Source organism: Odontesthes bonariensis, chromosome 2 (genome assembly GCF_027942865.1).
Source record: "Odontesthes bonariensis isolate fOdoBon6 chromosome 2, fOdoBon6.hap1, whole genome shotgun sequence".
In the NCBI taxonomy this organism is placed as follows: Eukaryota; Metazoa; Chordata; class Actinopteri; order Atheriniformes; family Atherinopsidae; genus Odontesthes; species Odontesthes bonariensis.
This window is the reverse complement of record NC_134507.1, coordinates 36,004,361-36,024,227: the sequence shown is the minus strand read 5'-3', so window position 1 is coordinate 36,024,227 and position 19,867 is coordinate 36,004,361. Positions and strand designations below refer to the sequence as shown.

At 42.3% G+C, this 19,867-nt stretch overlaps 1 protein-coding gene across 1 annotated transcript in view; it reads right to left on the bottom strand.

Annotated features, from left to right (window-relative positions):
• The window catches only part of LOC142397845 (protein NLRC3-like), a 37,840-nt gene that overhangs the window by 17,548 nt on the left and 425 nt on the right, over positions 1-19,867 (bottom strand). Inside the window, exons 2-6 of the mRNA XM_075481589.1 lie at positions 8,945-9,064; positions 7,728-7,847; positions 5,157-5,276; positions 3,789-3,979; positions 1,652-3,434 (exon numbers count right to left, since the gene is read on the bottom strand). Coding sequence (XP_075337704.1) covers positions 1,652-3,434; positions 3,789-3,979; positions 5,157-5,276; positions 7,728-7,847; positions 8,945-9,045 — 2,315 coding nt within the window. The 5' untranslated portion in view covers positions 9,046-9,064. The remainder of the gene's footprint in view (positions 1-1,651; positions 3,435-3,788; positions 3,980-5,156; positions 5,277-7,727; positions 7,848-8,944; positions 9,065-19,867) is intronic.

The window sequence follows — 19,867 nt, the reverse complement described above, 5'->3', positions numbered from 1 at the left end:
GATCCGCGCTCTGAGTCAAGCGCAAGCAAGCAAGTTCCGGTGGCTTTTAAAGGGAATGTTGGTGCCATATATGGTTACTTGGGGGCGTTCCATGATGCAAATTAGTCTGCTCGTGCCCGCGCAAGGTGAACTGGCAGGTGTGGTATTTATCATTACAGATTACCTACCAGTGTGCGTACGACCTGTCTAAGAACGTTTGATGAATGCCGATTTTTTTGTACTTGGGCACATTCTAAATTTCACTCATACGACAGGATTTAGAAGGGATTCTACGCACTAATGATGAATGAGGGCCCAGGAGTTTATTATTATCAACACAAGCCTGATAGCTTTTCTGCTGCTAAAGCTGCGTCGACGTCACTTCAGGGAGCTGGGAGCTTCAAAGTAAGATGAGGGTTGATCTACTACTGTAGACAACAAAGTATATGCTATATTCTACATGTTTTTTTTATGAATTTTTATGTTGTAGAGTTGTGAAATTATTTTATCAATGGAGAAATTGAGCAGCCTTGCTTTGTTGTCTACAGTAGTAGATCAACCGTCATCTTACTTTGAAGCTCCCAGCTCCCTAAAGTGACGTCGACGCAGCTTTAGCTGCAGAGAAGCTATCAGGCTTGTGTTGATAATAATAAACTCCTGGACTATTTTCAAACTTCCAAATGCATCGTTTGGTGAGTACAGACCATATTTGTACTACTGTAGAAGTCTGGTGTCATGGCATGTGATTTTAGTGTGGTAATTTTGGAGATACTGCCGGGATCCATTAACCCTTGTACGAAGCTATTCGGGATAACTCAGTAACTCAGCTGATGTTCAGCCAATATCGAAAAAACTGCGGGTGGGCTACTTGGCTGGATATCACGGTTCAAATGACCCCAGGTTGAATCTACTCCGGAGTATCACTTTAAGAACAAATCTGTGCGTACGAACGGTTCTTGCATGAGGCCCATTGTTCTACTATTACTATAAGAACATACTTTTATCTTTAAAAACACTGAACAACATCAAGTATTTCAAGTGGGAACCTCTGTGTTGACTTACAATGACCCGAGTTTAAAGAAAAATAACATTTTGATGAAAAAAAAGAAAAGCAAGTGTGAAGCAATATTTTACGAAATGTGAATCAGATTGATGGTTTGAAGTGAATAAACTGCTGTGCAGTGTCATCAGTGGATTAACTAACATAGCCTGTTAAGTGTAATTCAGTAAAATAAGTAGTTGCTCGAACAGGAGACAAACCTTTAGGAGGAAAAAAAGATCTGAGTGACCTGCACACGAGGAAAATTGAGAGAGTTCTTCTTTAATATCTGCAAGATTATTTCATATTTGACAAGTTGGCGGTCAACCACTTAGTTTATTTGTCAGCTCAGACCAGAACCAGCTGGTGATTGACATAATTTTAAAATTTGCAGATCAGAAAAGATTCAAAGAATTGTGTTCATTAATGCAGATGTGCATTGAATATTCTTCAAACCAGACAAAAATCATCTCCAGAGAGAGGATCAACTTTTTTGTTTTTTCATTCATATTTTACTGATTCACATCATCTAAAAGTTAAGAAAATTATATCCATCTAACAGAACCACTATATTTCAGGAACTAAGTTACTAATCTATCGGGACTGATAATGTTAATGAACACATCAACTCACCGAGCCTTTCTGCAGTTCCTCACAGCTGGAATCAGTCTCTGTCGTCCCTTCACTGTCGTCTTATACTTCTCCAGGTCCAACTCATCCAGAACCTCCTCTGACATCTGCAGCATGTAGGCCAGAGCTGAGCACTGGATCTCAGAGAGTTTCTTCTCTGATCTGTTCTCTGACTTCAGGAACTTTTGGATCTCCTGATAAACTGAGAGGTCTTTCATCTCCATCAGACAGTGGAAGATGTTGATGCTTCTGTCAGGAGAAATGTTGGACATGTTCATCTCCTTCAGGTTGTTGATGGCTCTTTTTATCATTTGTGTTCTGTTCTTTGGCTGACCCAGCAGGCCTGCTAAGAGTCTCTGGTTGGACTCCACAGAGAGGCCATGAAGGAAGCGAACAAACAGGTCCAGGTGGCCATTTTTACTGTTGAGGGATTTCTCCATCACTCTCTTCAGGAAGTCATCCAGAGATGAGTCACTGTAGTCTTCTCCCAGGAAGCTCTTCAGTACCTTTTTCTTGTTGTTGGTGTAACAGTGCATCATGTAGACTGCAGCCAGAAACTCCTGAACACTCAGATGAACAAAGCAGTAAACTGGTTTCTGGAAGATCACGCACTCTCTTTTGAAGATCTCTGTACAAACTCCTGAATACAGCGATGCCTCTGTGACATCCAGGCCACACTGCTCCAGGTCTTCTTGGTAGAACATGATGTTTCCTTCCTCCAGATGTTCAAACGCCAGCCTCCCCAGCTTCAGAAGAACGTCCCTGTCAGCCTTGGTCAGCTTCTGTGAACTCGTCTCATGTCCCTGGTGGTACTTGTTCTTCTTCCTCTGTGTCTGAACCAGCAGGAAGTGGGAGTACATGTCAGTGGTGGTCTTGGGCAGCTCTCCTCTCTGCTCTGTGGTCAACATGTGCTCCAGAACTGTAGCAGTGATCCAGCAGAAGACTGGGATTCCACACATGATGTGGAGGCTCCTGAATGCCTGGATGTGGGAGCTGATTCTGCTGGACAGCTCTTCATCTCTGGATCTCCTCCTGAAGTACTCCTCCTTCTGGGAATCGGTGAAGCCTCGTACTTCTGTTACCCTGCCAACACATGTAGGAGGGATCCGATTGGCTGCTGCAGGTCGGGAAGTTATCCAGACGCGAGCCGAGGGAAGCAGGTTCCCCCTGATGAGGTTTGTCAGCAGCACGCTGACTGATGACTTCTGTGTGACATCAGACACAACCTCCCTGTTGCTGAACTCCAGAGACAGTCTGCTTTCATCCAGGCCGTCCAGGATGAACAGAAGTGTGCAGCCAGCCAGCTGCTCTGCTGGGAGCTTCTGTAATGTTGGATGGAAAACATGGAGCAGCGTGAGAAGACTGTGCCGCTCCTCTCTGATCAGGTTCAGCTCCCTGAATGAAAGCAGAATCACCACACTGACATCTTGGTTCTCCAGGCCCTCGGCCCAGTCCAGAGTGAACTTCAGCACTGAGAAGGTTTTTCCAACACCAGCGACGCCGTTGGTCAGAACCACTCTGATGGCTCCCTGCTGCTCAGGTAAGGCTTTAAAGATGTCGTGGCACCTGATTGGAGTGTCATGGAGGGTCCTGGAAGCCGTCTCCAGCTGCCTCACCTCATGCTGGGTATTAACCTCTTCACTCTGTCCCTCTGTGATGTAGAGCTCAGTGTAGATCCTGTTGAGGAGGGTTCCACCTCCTGTTCCATCACTTCCTTCAGTCACATGTTCACATCTCCTCCTCAGACTCATCTTATGTTCATCTAAAACCTCCTGCAGAGCAACATCTGCTGACCAAAGAACAAATGAGACAAAACAGAAACACAGAGTAGATTAAATTCATCAGGATTTGTTCTTCTTCATCTTTCTGACCCCAGTTGAACATGTTTCTGGCTTCACACAGAAAACTTTTATTTTCCTTCAACCTCACAGTAAAATGATCAGTAAAGTTTTAAAGGAAAACAGAGAGAAACTAAAGTTTAAACCACTGAGATTCAGTTAGAAGTTCCAAAAGTCCTGAGAGCAGAACACACAGAGACTTTAAATAACGATGGAGTCACTGTTGTTGTTGGTGGAGCTCCTCCAACTTAGTATTCCTATCAGTTAGTCAGCATCAGTATAATCAGAGGGAGCTGACTCACATGCTGCTGACTTGAGGACAGCCAAACAGTTTTCTCCTCCTGAGGGAGCAGGCTGGTCCCAGTATGAGGTGATGCACTGTCTGCAGAACCAGTGTTCACAGCTGGCAGAGACCGGATCCTTCAGGACGTCCTGACACAGAGCACAGCAGGACAGCTGCTGCTCCTCACAAACACCGCTCCTCTTCCTCCCTCTGTCAACACATGTCTTCATCACTAAAATCACTTTAAAATAACTCTGTTTGGCATTAACTCTGCTGTTTGATGTGAATACAAACTCAACCCTTCCTGCAGCAACATTTTACATTTGGTTCAATCTACCAGTTTATGTGGTGACTTCACTGTGTGAATATCACTGCTGCTGCTCTACAGAAAACATTTCATATCAATCCTAATACTATTCTACATGTGCTCTTTTAGAATTAAGAAATAAAAAACTCTGTAGTAATTACAAATAACCAATAAAGAACTGGGCTGATAGTGTGTGCTGATCAAATAGATTCTAACAACACTGGCTGCAGCTTCACTCTGAGATGATCACACTTCATCCCACATCCATCCACTGTGACCCCCTGAGCTGTCAGAGGCAGAAAATACACCATCACTGACAGACATGTGGTCCTGTTCAGAGTCCATGTTGCTCCTGAACTGGAAGTAGTTTAAAATTTTTTCAACTAAACTTGAAATGATCTGAATTTAAATAAAACCAGTATTGTGAGAGCCACAGAAGGACTAAGCAGGCAACATTTACCACTGCAAAAACTCTTTTGAAAACTATGGCAACAACAGTTGTACCTACCAAAAACTGGTTTGTGTAGAAGAGATTACTGGATATGTCATTATAGTATGACTCTATAATAGTCTGAGTTAAGTATATGCAGTAAACGACACAACATTCCAAAGTAAGTTACTCATTTTTGTTATTATGAAGGAAAACACTGCATTTAACTGACTCTTAACTGAACTGGTTAAGACCTTCAGTGCAGACAGTTCGGTTGTTTGAATGAAACAAGTCAGCTGTGCTGCTGCCAGGTTGGAATAAAAACCTGCAGCCACACCGGCCCTTTCATGGATCAGTTTGAGACCCCTGACATAGAACATGAATATACCAATAAATGCTACTAAATAAAAGTAAAGATCTTTTTACTCTGTTATTAATGTACCGAATGTGAAATAAATTGATATTTCTGCCTTCATTTCCAACTGTATTCATTTAACTTTGAGTTAAAACCTGTGTTTTATTGTGTTTAATTTTTCTATTTGTTTTATTGATTTAATCCTTTATTCATATATTTATGCTTTTATCCCTGAATTCATTTGTTCTCTTTTTTCAGCAAGAAGATCCTGAAACCTCTGTTTCAGTTGTCTTACTTTGTGTCTGAGGGTCCAGCTTCATCACTCAGGTTTGGAGGTCTTCCTTTGGACCAGTCACTCTTCATAGACAGACAGTCAGATCCTGGAGACTCTGCTCTCTGTCTGTGGTGCTGACCTCTGCAAACACAAACATGCTGTTAATCATATCACATCAATCACTGAGAAATTCTCTCATGAAAACCAGTAAAGAAGCTCTGAACACACAAACTGCTGCAGACAATCAGAAGCTTTCCTCTGTGGAACAGTCCTCTGAGATCACATTACAGCTTTTCTATCTGACTGACATCAGAGGCCACGTTTCCTCTGCAGGAACTTTCCACAAAGACCAGGCACCTCTGGAGGGTTCTGACCCTCTGAGTTTCCTCTGCAGTGCCCAGGAACTAATACAGATATCAGGAAATATTCTTCATCTGTGAGAGTTAATCCATATCATTTCCACACCACATATTGGCCCTCATTTATCAAGCCGTCGTAGAAAGCATCGTAGATATGAGCGGAGAACTCGTCGTACGCAGAAGCTCAAGTGAGATTTACAAAACATGCGTACCACACCAATCCCATCGTAAAACAGAGCGGCTGTTGATAAATCTGGCGGGTGAAATCCATCGTAATGATCCTAACCACGCCTTCTATAAAAGGGCCGCACCTCTAGATTTGCGACATGGATAGACGAAAGGCGGCAAAGAAACGCTGTCAACGCTGTTGACAGCTGGGACGGCTGTCAACAGCGTTGGCGATGTAAATCGCAGACCGGACGAGTTATGTATTTTCCCCTACTGTGATGGTCAATAAAATGTGATAAACTCCAGATTAAATGAAATCTAAAATTGAACGATGTTTTACTTTTTCTCCAATAAGATCAGGAAGAAGTGGTCCGATATGAAATTGGCCACAAAAAAGGTCGCAGCTCTCGGACGCAGCATGTCACAAACAGGGGGGGGGGGGGGGGGGGGCTCTGATCCAGGTTTGGATTCGAGTGCCTTGGAGGAGAGGGTGGCTGGCCTGATCGGAGCTACGTCTTTTTTCCTTGAATAACAGAATGTGCAGGCTGGTGGGATCTCTGGGTACGGGGTCCTCTGGATGTACATCTGGAAATGGCACTCCATTTTTTTGGGCAATGTATGGAGAACCCCGCATGCAATAATAATATTGCATACCTTTTCGGGCGTATATAGAAGGGTTCCCCCGCAGCCGAGAGACAGATCCACCTGCCCTTTAGGTGCCCTAACCTCTCCACAGTGCGCAGTGTTAAAGCGCCTCTCCTGTTCGGTGTGAGGGTGCGCGGTTGAATAATGAGCCATCACTCTTCCAATTACGGAGTTGTACTTGTTTAATTTATTTAATTTGCGTTTATGTTTATATTTATGTTGAAGTCAAATAAAACATGGGCCTTCTTTGAAGTGATAAGTCTGTAATTTTAACCTAGAGATTTGCTGCGACTCATGAGGCACGCACTAGTGACGCTGCTGTTTATGTATGCTATTGCAGTCACCGCAAGTCAAAATGGAAAAGTGCGTACACGGCCTCAGACCTGTCGTGGCGATTTCATCTTTCCTGCGCTCACGATGGATTTGATAAATGCCAACCTTTGCGCAGAAAAGAACGTACACACGACCTACGCACGTTTTTCGTCTTACGCAAGTTTGATAAATGAGGGCCATTGTGTTTGGCAACAAAGAGAAGAGGTTTGCTGTCAGTAAACATCTTGAGTCACTGTCTCTAGAAACTAAAGACCAAGTCCGGAACCTCGGCGTGCTGATAGACTCAGACCTGACCTTCAACAATCATATCAAATCAGTCACCAAATCAGCCTTTTATCAACTTAAGAATATATCCAGAATTAAGGGTTTCATGTCCCACACAGATCAGGAGAAGCTGATTCATGCTTTCATCTCCAGCAGACTGGTCTACTGTAACGGTCTTCTGACCGGACTCCCCCAAAAGAGTCTCAAACAGCTGCAGCTCATTCAGAACGCTGCAGCCCGAGTTTTAACCAGAACAAAGAGATCACATCACATCACCCCAGTTCTCAAGTCTTTACATTGGCTCCCGGTCAGATACAGAATAGATTTTAAAGTTCTGCTACTCGTCTACAAATCACGGAATGGTTTAGGTCCAGAATACATGAATGACATGCGAGCAGAGTATAAACCCAGTAGAGCTCTGAGATCTGCTGACTCAGGTCAGATAGTGGAGCCCAGAGTTCAAACTAGACACGGTGAAGCAGCTTTTAGCTGTTATGCTGCACACAACTGGAACAAACTACCAGCAGAACTGAAATCAGCCACAACTGTAAGCACTTTTAAATCCAGGTTAAAAACATTTCTCTTTCGGTGTGCTTATGGTTGAGTTTATATTTTTCTTTTTCTTTTTTTTTTATATTTCTGCCTTCATTTCCAACTGTATTCATTTAACTTTGAGTTAAAACCTGTGTTTTATTGTGTTTAATTTTTCTATTTGTTTTATTGATTTAATCCTTTATTCATATATTTATGCTTTTATCCCTGAATTTATTTGTCCTCATTTTTCAACAAAAAGATCCTGAAATCTCTGTTTCAGTTGTCTTACTTTGTGTCTGAGGGTCCAGCTTCATCACTCAGGTTTGGAGGTCTTCCTTTGGACCGGTCACTCTTCATAGACAGACAGTCAGATCCTGGAGACTCTGCTCTCTGTCTGTGGTGCTGACCTCTGCAAACACAAACATGCTGTTAATCATATCACATCAATCACTGAGAAATTCTCTCATGAAAACCAGTAAAGAAGCTCTGAACACACAAACTGCTGCAGAGAATCAGAAGCTTTCCTCTGTGGAACAGTCCTCTGAGATCACATTACAGCTTTTCTATCTGACTGACATCAGAGGCCACGTTTCCTCTGCAGGAACCTTCCACAGAGAGCAGGAACCTCTGGAGGGTTTTGACCCTCTGAGTTTCCTCTGCAGTGCCCAGGAACTAATACAGATATCAGGAAATATTCTTCATCTGTGAGAGTTAATCCATATCATTTCCACATCACATATTGTCAGCTTCTGCTTTTCAATGTGATTGATTTATAGATTCTGATCGGTCAGCTGATCTGTCCAACTGACCAACTCCACCTGTTTTACACGAAGGAGCACATGTAAAACCAAATCAGAAAACTTTGATAGGCTTATAAAGTTGATAACTAGCATTGTAGTACCACTTGGTCAGATATCCATTGTTTGGGTTAGTTAACCAGATCACTTAGACGGATAACCTGGATATATTGATCCTGCTTCATAGTACCCTGAGCTGCTGCCCATCTTGTTCGAGACATTTTAAATCTCAAGAGAGAAAGTATTTCCTTTTTAAATGAGGGTTAAAAACATGTTTGTTACTTCCTGTTTAATATCATGTTCTGTACCTGCAGGAGATTGTTGCTGTACATGTAGCTCAGAAGAATCCGTTTTTAAAAACATTTTAACACACTTTTAGCCTGGTTCACCAAACTCAGATAAAATGAAAACAGCATTTATTCAGTCTGCAGCAGTGAGTGTTACAGCCTCTGACCACCACCTCTGTGTGTTTTGCTGACTGTTGTCACCTGATCAGGAGTCTGTACCATGAAGCATGTCTCAGAATAACCGAGTTGATGACCTGCATCCTGACGCTGCTCAGACTGATCTGATTGGTAGTTAATCTAAATAACCAAAATATACCCTGAATATGTTCAACCTGCTTCACACCCTGTTTGGGTTGCCAGTATACGTTGCCATGGTGATGTCCCAGATAAGAAGCTGACCCCTTCAGGAGCAGTTCTCTTACTTTGTGTCTGATGGTCCAGGTCCATCACTGAGTTCTGGAGGTCTGGATGGGTTCCTGTTCATAGAGCGACCGCTGCATGCTGCAGACTCTGCTCTGTCCATCTTCTGGACTTCAGTCAGTCTGAGAGAAGAAAAGAATGAAGACAAACACGTCTGTTCAAGTCTCACAGCCAAACTGAAACAAGCTTTTTACCTGCTTTTCTTTCTGTTCTATGTCAGAAGGAACTTTTAGAGAAAGGAGACGTCATTTCTTTCCTCCGAGCCGTCAGACTCAGTTTGTGATGACACAGCTGGATCAGCTGATCAGCTGTCAGTCTGCAGCTTTGTGTGGAGTTTGTATTTACAGATGAGTTACTGCTGCCAAAGCTGCTCTGAAGTCCTCCAACATCACAGAAGACTGATTAAAAACCTGCTGAACACACATCAGTATTTATCTGTGTGTTATTTACATGTTCATTCACTCATTCTGTCAGTAAACTCCTTCAGTAATGATCCAGGTTCTGATGAGAGTCTCACAATCTGTAGAAATGATTCAGGAACAGAAATGTTCTGAAAGTGGTGATCATAGCAACGCGTCCCCCAGCAGTGACGCAGCTTCAGAAGAGAAAATGGCCGCCAAAGGAAAGAAAATCTTTGCTGGAGGATGAGTTGTTGCCTTCTTCATCAGTCAGACCAACAGCTGCCTCACACCCAACAATCTGAACTAAAGAGTGAATCAGAAAGCTGAAACAATCTGAACTAAGCAGTGAGTCAGAAAGCTGAAACAATCTGAACTTGATGATTTTACACCTGAGTTGGATCCGTTCTTTGTCTCAGAGCAGTCTGATCAGCTTCGTTTCAACACCGGACACAAACTGCTGAGTTCTGCTTCTTCTTCCTCTGCAGTCCACAGAGAGAAAACCCACTCAGAGACTCTGACAGAAATAAGAAGAATGTTGTTAACACTCACCATGATTCTGACTTCAGGTTTCATCCTGCGGCTGTCGACTCAAAATGGAGCCTGACCCGTCTGAATGTGTCTGTGTTCCTTCATAATCTGATACAACTGGTTCACCTGGTCTGAGGCTCCGCCCCTTTTCCTTTACAGGAAATCAGGTGAGCTCATATCAGTGTGTTTGTGATGCTCACAAATACCTTTTTAGGGCCCAACCCACCGCTGACACTCCCATTCATATCTCACATATTAATCTAAGTGTCCTCACACACTGCAACATCACACTCAGAGTTTGAGCTGCAGCGACAAAAAAGTCCAGCAGAGACTTTTCTTTCTCACCAGCTCAGAGAGAAACAACAGCTGCTGCTGCAGCTTCCTCCAGTCGTCATTCAAAGAGTCTCCACTTCCTCTCTGACTGCTCTGACAGCTCAGACTCTACACCCTGTATGATCATCACATTCATGTCACAGAGAGACGGCTCTGACTTTCTGACAAGTAGAAACCTGCAGATCTTGGAAAAGCCAAACAGGCTGTAGCAGGAACTTTATTGAGTTTCCTGATTGCTGCAATCACTGACCAATCGGGTCTTCTTGCAGTTTACAAACTGCTCGATGGCAGTTTGTGTACCTGTCACGCTTTGAGCTCTCCTCCGGTGTTGAGTGCACGCCCTGTTATCTGAGCTCCGCTGCTCCTGCAGGTATGAGTGTCCCTGATGTTTAGTTATTGTAGTGACTGTAATATTTGCTTATTGTGAGCATTTAATTACCCTCAGATCAGCTCGCGATGGGGCTTCCTCCTGTTCTCTTCTGGATTGTTCCCGGTAGGTTTGTTTCTTACCTGTCATCAGTCTCTAACATGTTGGTATTAAGAAAGAGGAAAAAATCCAGCAAAGACCTGACACAGGAGCTGAGAGATGCATCTGGACCTTCAGCTGATCCATCTGCTGTTGGCCCAAGCTTCATCAGAAATGGGCTCCATGGAAGGGTGGCTGTCAAGAAGCCGTTCTTAAGGAAGGGAAACAGGGAGAAAAGGCTGAGGTGTGCCAAAGGACACAAGAAGTGGACTGAAAATCAGTGGCAGCAGGTCTGATGGAGGGATGAATCCTCCCCAGAGCCCGGAGCTCAACATTACTGAAGCAGTGTGGGATCATGTTGGCAGAGAACGGAACAAAAGGCAGCCCACATCCAAAGAAGAGCTTTGGGATGTCCTTCAAGAAGCCTGGAGAACTGAAGAGGGTTCAGGCTGTGTTGGAGAATAAAGGAGCTCAGACCAAACGTCCACATTCAGTCTTGTTGGAATTATACAAATATATTATCTTCTCTGCTGTATTTCCATTCATGCTTGCATGTGTTACAATAAATTGCTCCATCTTTTTTCCCATTTTCCTGGCAAAACATAAAGGAATGAGGTGTGTTTTAAGACTTTTGACCACAATACTTTATCTAATCTGCAGCTTCCAAAAAGTTGAGGACTTTATAAAAGCACATACTTTATGCTTTACTGAAGAAAGGGATGATGTGTATTAGTTCAAGGTGCTCTGTATTTAGTCTGACCCACAACTGGTCACAACAGGACGATCATCTTCAACATCAGTGCTCAGTGACAGCTGCAGAAGTATGTGTAGAAACCTGATCTGTATTTAGACTGTTTCTGTCCAGTCCAGCTCTCTGAGCTGACAACAAAACTCCCTCTGAGTGCTGCCCACAGAGGGAGTGGGATAGCTTCCTGAATCTGTAAACTTCCTCTTGCCGTGTTGAGCTGCAGAGGCCTGGGGATGATTCTGCACAAGCTGGACATCCTCTGAGTGAGGAGTCCCAGCAGCAGCAGAGACCTCTGACTGCTCCTCTAACAGCAGCAGATTTTCTGTGTTGGGTGTGTTGGAAGCAGCAGAGACCTGGGATTGATGGTTTCCTGAGCTCGCTGTTACAGCTTCTGGCCTGTTGGCGGGTTCCTCACAACTTTCCTCTTTGCCACTTTCAAAGGGAAATATGTAGAAACCCTGCGACTCATTTTCCAGAATCTCTTCATCTACTATGTCACCCCACAGAAGTGCAGGAGAGGATATTCTGCTTTGACTCGTTTTGCTTGTTGTTTTTTAGCGTTTGTCTAAATGACTTTTTAAGTACGTGTTGTTTTTCAGGCGCTTTGTCTTTCAGGCTTTTAGAAACTACAGTGATGTCATGTCCTCTGATGACATGTTTCCACTGTGATGTCATGCAAAACTGTGAAGTCATAATCAGTGATGACATCACTTCTTGTGATTTCAGAAGCAGCGGTGCTCTGTTCTCAGTCAGCAGTCATCACGTGTGCTGTTTTGCTCTCTTTTTCAGCTTTATGATCTGAACTGTAAATAATATGCAGCACATGTTCATAGAGCCCAGGCAATGGTGGCAAACATGGGTTGTATGAATGCTGTATGAGATGTTAATGAAAACAGAAGCAGGGATCCTTTTTATATATGTGATTAAAAATGGGACAACAGGAACTGAACCTGAATGCATCATTGTCCAGGTCAGTAATAATGTATTTATTGTATGTTACGGTGCTCACAGCTGCTTTCTTCACGCCTCACCTGGAAGTATCTTTGAAGCTGTTTTGTATGTTGTCTACACTGACTGTGAAGCAAAAGTAACACAACAGCCACATCTGCAGCTTGTTCTCAGTGTTTACAGCACAATCATTCAGCTGTTTTCATGCATCAACATAATACAGTAATAACAGTGTAGTCATGCTTGTTTCTATTAAGAGCTGCTTACAAGCAGAATGGGATTATTTCTACGTGTCAGCATACAGTGTATAACATGGATTCTAGTAAGAATCTGACTTTGAAAGGCAGAATCAACATGTAAATGATAAAGTGTCTTCCTGTGGATGTTCTCAGATATGTACAGTATGGACACTGTGATCCTTTCCCACATGTCCCAGTATGTCTGATTGTGTTCCAAGTGAGGGTCAGACTGGAGAAAGTGTCATGAAGCTGTCACCCTTAAAAACCCTTAAACAGGCAACGTGCACCAGGAGATACACACTCTTTAACATCCTGTAAGGGGTGTGCTGGGAGATTTTTGCTAATCAAGTTAGCATTTATCAAAAGTCTTGTCTGGTATTAGCATCTAGATCACATGATTTGGTTGAGGCTATCTTTCATCGTTTCGTCAGCCTGATCAGAAAACAAAATTGCCGCCAGTGGTGGAGAACCTGCTTCCTTGGGGGTAAGTAATCATATATTAGTCATACTTATTTTCAATCAAACAACAATTTAAATTCCAAATAATAATTAGGACATTTGTCCCCAGCAGTGACGCAGCTTCAGAAGAGAAAATGGCCGCCAAAAGAAAGAAAATCTTTGCTGGAGGATGAAAGTTGTTGCCTTCTTCATCAGTCAGACCCACAGCTGCCTCATATCCAACAATCTGAACTAAGCAGTGAATCAGAAAGCTGAAACAATCTGAACAAAGCAGTGAATCAGAAAGCTGAAACATTCTGAACTAAGCAGTGAATCAGAAAGCTGAAACAATCTGAACTAAGCAGTGAATCAGAAAGCTGAAACAATCTGAACTAAGCAGTGAATCAGAAAGCTGAAACAATCTGAACTAAGCAGTGAATCAGAAAGCTGAAACAATCTGAACTAAGCAGTGAATCAGAAAGCTGAAACAATCTGAACTAAGCAGTGAATCAGAAAGCTGAAATAATCTGAACTAAGCAGTGAATCAGAAAGCTGAAACAATCTGAACTAAGCAGTGAATCAGAAAGCTGAAACAATCTGAACTAAGCAGTGAATCAGAAAGCTGAAACAATCTGAACTAAGCAGTGAATCAGAAAGCTGAAACAATCTGAACTAAGCAGTGAATCAGAAAGCTGAAATAATCTGAACTAAGCAGTGAATCAGAAAGCTGAAACAATCTGAACTAAGCAGTGAATCAGAAAGCTGAAATAATCTGAACTAAGCAGTGAATCAGAAAGCTGAAACAATCTGAACTAAGCAGTGAATCAGAAAGCTGAAACAATCTGAACTAAGCAGTGAATCAGAAAGCTGAAACAATCTGAACTAAGCAGTGAATCAGAAAGCTGAAACATTCTGAACTAAGCAGTGAATCAGAAAGCTGAAACAGTCTGAACTAAGCAGTGAATCAGAAAGCTGAAATAATCTGAACTAAGCAGTGAATCAGAAAGCTGAAACAATCTGAACTAAGCAGTGAATCAGAAAGCTGAAACAATCTGAACTAAGCAGTGAATAAGAAAGCTGAAACAATCTGAACTAAGCAGTGAATCAGAAAGCTGAAACAGTCTGAACTAAAGAGTGAATCAGAAAGCTGAAACAATCTGAACTAAGCAGTGAATCAGAAAGCTGAAACAATCTGAACTAAGCAGTGAATCAGAAAGCTGAAACAATCTGAACTAAGCAGTGAATCAGAAAGCTGAAACAATCTGAACTAAGCAGTGAATCAGAAAGCTGAAACAATCTGAACTAAGCAGTGAATCAGAAAGCTGAAACAATCTGAACTAAGCAGTGAATCAGAAAGCTGAAATAATCTGAACTAAGCAGTGAATCAGAAAGCTGAAACAATCTGAACTAAGCAGTGAATCAGAAAGCTGAAACAATCTGAACTAAGCAGTGAATCAGAAAGCTGAAACAATCTGAACTAAGCAGTGAATCAGAAAGCTGAAACATTCTGAACTAAGCAGTGAATCAGAAAGCTGAAACAGTCTGAACTAAGCAGTGAATCAGAAAGCTGAAATAATCTGAACTAAGCAGTGAATCAGAAAGCTGAAACAATCTGAACTAAGCAGTGAATCAGAAAGCTGAAACAATCTGAACTAAGCAGTGAATAAGAAAGCTGAAACAATCTGAACTAAGCAGTGAATCAGAAAGCTGAAACAATCTGAACTAAAGAGTGAATCAGAAAGCTGAAACAATCTGAACTAAGCAGTGAATCAGAAAGCTGAAACAATCTGAACTAAGCAGTGAATCAGAAAGCTGAAACAATCTGAACTAAGCAGTGAATCAGAAAGCTGAAACAATCTGAACTAAGCAGTGAATCAGAAAGCTGAAACAATCTGAACTAAACAGTGAATCAGAAAGCTGAAACAATCTGAACTAAGCAGTGAATCAGAAAGCTGAAACAATCTGAACTAAGCAGTGAATCAGAAAGCTGAAACATTCTGAACTAAGCAGTGAATCAGAAAGCTGAAACATTCTGAACTAAGCAGTGAATCAGAAAGCTGAAACAATCTGAACTAAGCAGTGAATCAGAAAGCTGAAACAATCTGAACTAAGCAGTGAATCAGAAAGCTGAAACAATCTGAACTAAGCAGTGAATCAGAAAGCTGAAACAATCTGAACTAAGCAGTGAATCAGAAAGCTGAAACAATCTGAACTAAACAGTGAATCAGAAAGCTGAAACAATCTGAACTAAGCAGTGAATCAGAAAGCTGAAACAATCTGAACTAAGCAGTGAATCAGAAAGCTGAAACAATCTGAACTAAGCAGTGAATCAGAAAGCTGAAACAATCTGAACTAAGCAGTGAATCAGAAAGCTGAAACAATCTGAACTAAGCAGTGAATCAGAAAGCTGAAACAATCTGAACTAAGCAGTGAATCAGAAAGCTGAAACAATCTGAACTAAACAGTGAATCAGAAAGCTGAAACAATCTGAACTAAGCAGTGAATCAGAAAGCTGAAACAATCTGAACTAAGCAGTGAATCAGAAAGCTGAAACAATCTGAACTAAGCAGTGAATCAGAAAGCTGAAACAATCTGAACTAAGCAGTGAATCAGAAAGCTGAAACAATCTGAACTAAACAGTGAATCAGAAAGCTGAAACAATCTGAACTAAACAGTGAATCAGAAAGCTGAAACAATCTGAACTAAGCAGTGAATCAGAAAGCTGAAACAATCTGAACTACGCAGTGAATCAGAAAGCTGAAACAATCTGAACTAAGCAGTGAATCAGAAAGCTGAAACAATCTGAACTAAGCAGTGAATCAGAAAGCTGAAACAATCTGAACTAAACAGTGAATCAGAAAGCTGAAACAATCTGAACTAAGCAGTGAATCAGAAAGCTGAAACAATCTGAACTAAGCAGTGAATCAGAAAGCTGAAACAATCTGAACTAAACAGTGAATCAGAAAGCTGAAACCATCTGAACTAAGCAGTGAATCAGAAAGCTGAAACAATCTGAACTAAGCAGTGAATCAGAAAGCTGAAACAATCTGAACTAAGCAGTGAATCAGAAAGCTGAAACAATCTGAACTAAGCAGTGAATCAGAAAGCTGAAACAATCTGAACTAAGCAGTGAATCAGAAAGCTGAAACAATCTGAACTAAGCAGTGAATCAGAAAGCTGAAACAATCTGAACTAAGCAGTGAATCAGAAAGCTGAAACAATCTGAACTAAGCAGTGAGTCAGAAAGCTGAAACAATGTGAACTAAGCAGTGAATCAGAAAGCTGAAACAATCTGAACTAAGCAGTGAATCAGAAAGCTGAAACAATCTGAACTAAGCAGTGAATCAGAAAGCTGAAACAATCTGAACTAAGCAGTGAATCAGAAAGCTGAAACAATCTGAAATAAAGAGTGAATCAGAAAACTGAAACAATCTGAACTAAGCAGTGAATCAGAAAGCTGAAACAATCTGAACTGAGCAGTGAATCAGAAAGCTGAAACAATCTGAACTAAGCAGTAAATCAGAAAGCTGAAACAATCTGAACTAAGCAGTGAATCAGAAAGCTGAAACAATCTGAACCAAGCAGTGAATCAGAAAGCTGAAATAATCTGAACTAAACAGTGAATCAGAAAGCTGAAACAATCTGAACTAAGCAGTGAATCAGAAAGCTGAAACAATCTGAACTAAACAGTGAATCAGAAAGCTGAAACAATCTGAACTAAGCAGTGAATCAGAAAGCTGAAACAATCTGAACTAAACAGTGAATCAGAAAGCTGAAACAATCTGAACTAAGCAGTGAATCAGAAAGCTGAAATAATCTGAACTAAGCAGTGAGTCAGAAAGCTGAAACAATCTGAACTTGATGATTTTACACCTGAGTTGGATCCGTTCTTTGTCTCAGAGCAGTCTGATCAGCTTGGTTTTAACACCGGACACAAACTGCTGAGTTCTGCTTCTTCTTCCTCTGCAGTCCACAGAGAGGAAACCCACTCAGAGACTCTGACAGAAATAAGAAGAATGTTGTTAACACTCACCATGATTCTGACTTCAGGTTTTATCCTGCGGCTGTCGACTCAAAATGGAGCCTGACCCGTCTGAATGTGTCTGTGTTCCTTCATAATCTGGTCCAACTGGTTCACCTGGTCTGAGGCTCCGCCCCTTTTCCTTTACAGGAAATCAGGTGAGCTCATATCAGTGTGTTTGTGATGCTCACAAATACCTTTTTAGGGCCCAACCCACCGCTGACACTCCCATTCATATCTCACATATTAATCTAAGTGTCCTCACACACTGCAACATCACACTCAGAGTTTGAGCTGCAGCGACAAAAAAGTCCAGCAGAGACTTTTCTTTCTCACCAGCTCAGAGAGAAACAACAGCTGCAGCTGCAGCTTCCTCCAGTCGTCATTCAAAGAGTCTCCACTTCCTCTCTGACTGCTCTGACAGCTCAGACTCTACACCCTGTATGATCATCACATTCATGTCACAGAGAGACGGCTCTGACTTTCTGACAAGTAGAAACCTGCAGATCTTTGAAAAGCCAAACAGGCTGTAGCAGGAACTTTATTGAGTTTCCTTATTGCTGCAATCACTGACCAATCGGGTCGTCTTGCAGTTTACAAACTGCTCGATGGCAGTTTGTTTACCTGTCACGCTTTGAGCTCTCCTCCGGTGTTGAGTGCACGCCCTGTTATCTGAGCTCCGCTGCTCCTGCAGGTATGAGTGTCCCTGATGTTTAGTTATTGTAGTGACTGTAATATTTGCTTATTGTGAGCATTTAATTACCCTCAGATCAGCTCGCGATGGGGCTTCCTCCTGTTCTCTTCTGGATTGTTCCCGGTAGGTTTGTTTCTTACCTGTCATCAGTCTCTAACATGTTGGTATTAAGAAAGAGGAAAAAATCCAGCAAAGACCTGACACAGGAGCTGAGAGATGCACCTGGACCTTCAGCTGATCCATCTGCTGTTGGCCCAAGCTTCATCAGAAATGGGCTCCATGGAAGGGTGGCTGTCAAGAAGCCGTTCTTAAGGAAGGGAAACAGGGAGAAAAGGCTGAGGTGTGCCAAAGGACACAAGAAGTGGACTGAAAATCAGTGGCAGCAGGTCTGATGGAGGGATGAATCCTCCCCAGAGCCCGGAGCTCAACATTACTGAAGCAGTGTGGGATCATGTTGGCAGAGAATGGAACAAAAGGCAGCCCACATCCAAAGAAGAGCTTTGGGATGTCCTTCAAGAAGCCTGGAGAACTGAAGAGGGTTCAGGCTGTGTTGGAGAATAAAGGAGCTCAGACCAAACGTCCACATTCAGTCTTGTTGGAATTATACAAATATATTGTCTCCTCTGCTGTATTTCCATTCATGCTTGCATGTGTTACAATAAATTTCTCCATCTTTTTTCCCATTTTCCTGGCAAAACATAAAGGAATGAGGTGTGTTTTAAGACTTTTGACCACAATACTTTATCTAATCTGCAGCTTCCAAAAAGTTGAGGACTTTATAAAAGCACATACTTTATGCTTTACTGAAGAAAGGGATGATATGTATTAGTTCAAGGTGCTCTGTATTTAGTCTGACCCACAACTGGTCACAACAGGACGATCATCTTCAACATCAGTGCTCAGTGACAGCTGCAGAAGTATGTGTAGAAACCTGATCTGTATTTAGACTGTTTCTGTCCAGTCCAGCTCTCTGAACCGACAACAAAACTCCCTCTGAGTGCTGCCCACAGAGGGAGTGGGATAGCTTCCTGAATCTGTAAACTTCCTCTTGCCGTGTTGAGCTGCAGAGGCCTGGGGATGATTCTGCACAAGCTGGACATCCTCTGAGTGAGGAGTCCCAGCAGCAGCAGAGACCTCTGACTGCTCCTCTAACAGCAGCAGATTTTCTGTGTTGGGTGTGTTGGAAGCAGCAGAGACCTGGGGCCTCATGTACAAAGACTTGCGTGGATTTCCTACTGAAACTTGGTGTACGCTCAAACCCAAATGCCCTCCAACGTCGGATGTATGAATCTGTGCGCACGCATCAATCAAAGCACATTTCGTTTGTACATCCCAATCAACGTGGAATTGAGCGCACATGTCGGAGCACCCGACTCCTCCCTGTCCACGCCCCTACTTAAATACGCAAATCATATTTAAATGAGCCCTGCACCTGCAATTCCTTGTACAATAAACATGATTTTATATTAGAATTAACAATCCTCAGTGAAAGACTTCTTTATATTTTCTAAAGTCACGTTGATTTCTTCTTTGAAATCCTCATTAGGAATTAAAACATGGAGACAGAAACAGCTTTGAAATATTGATGATATTAGTCGATCAGACACCCAAAATAAATCAGTGATGTACATTCAGAGATTTATATCGATAAATCTTTTATTTCTTTAACTTCATCCTTTCTTTATATTTATGTGATGTATTTATTTCAGGATTTCTTTTCGGAGGTTTATTCATTTCTCTTACTGACATTATTCTTAAAGTATTTCTTTCTCTGTATTGACTGAAACTGCAGTCCACAGAGATCATTGATAAAGCCAGCAGGTGTTTAATGAACTGGGCGTTATGAACAGTGTCCTCCTCCTCCTCCACACCACATCCTGTCTGAGCAGCCACAACAACAGATCTGAGCATGTGCAAACAGCTGCTGCTGGCACACCAATGAAGACAGAACAACTGGCTGCATACTGTCAGCTGGTCTAAAAACTTCCTCCGTTTGTCTCCAGCTGCTTCTGAACAAACTCAAAGGCAGTAAACAGGTGGGATGGGTCTGTGACTCTGAGCTGAAGTCTGACGTTCACTCCTGTGAAGGCCGGGACGCTCCATATTCCC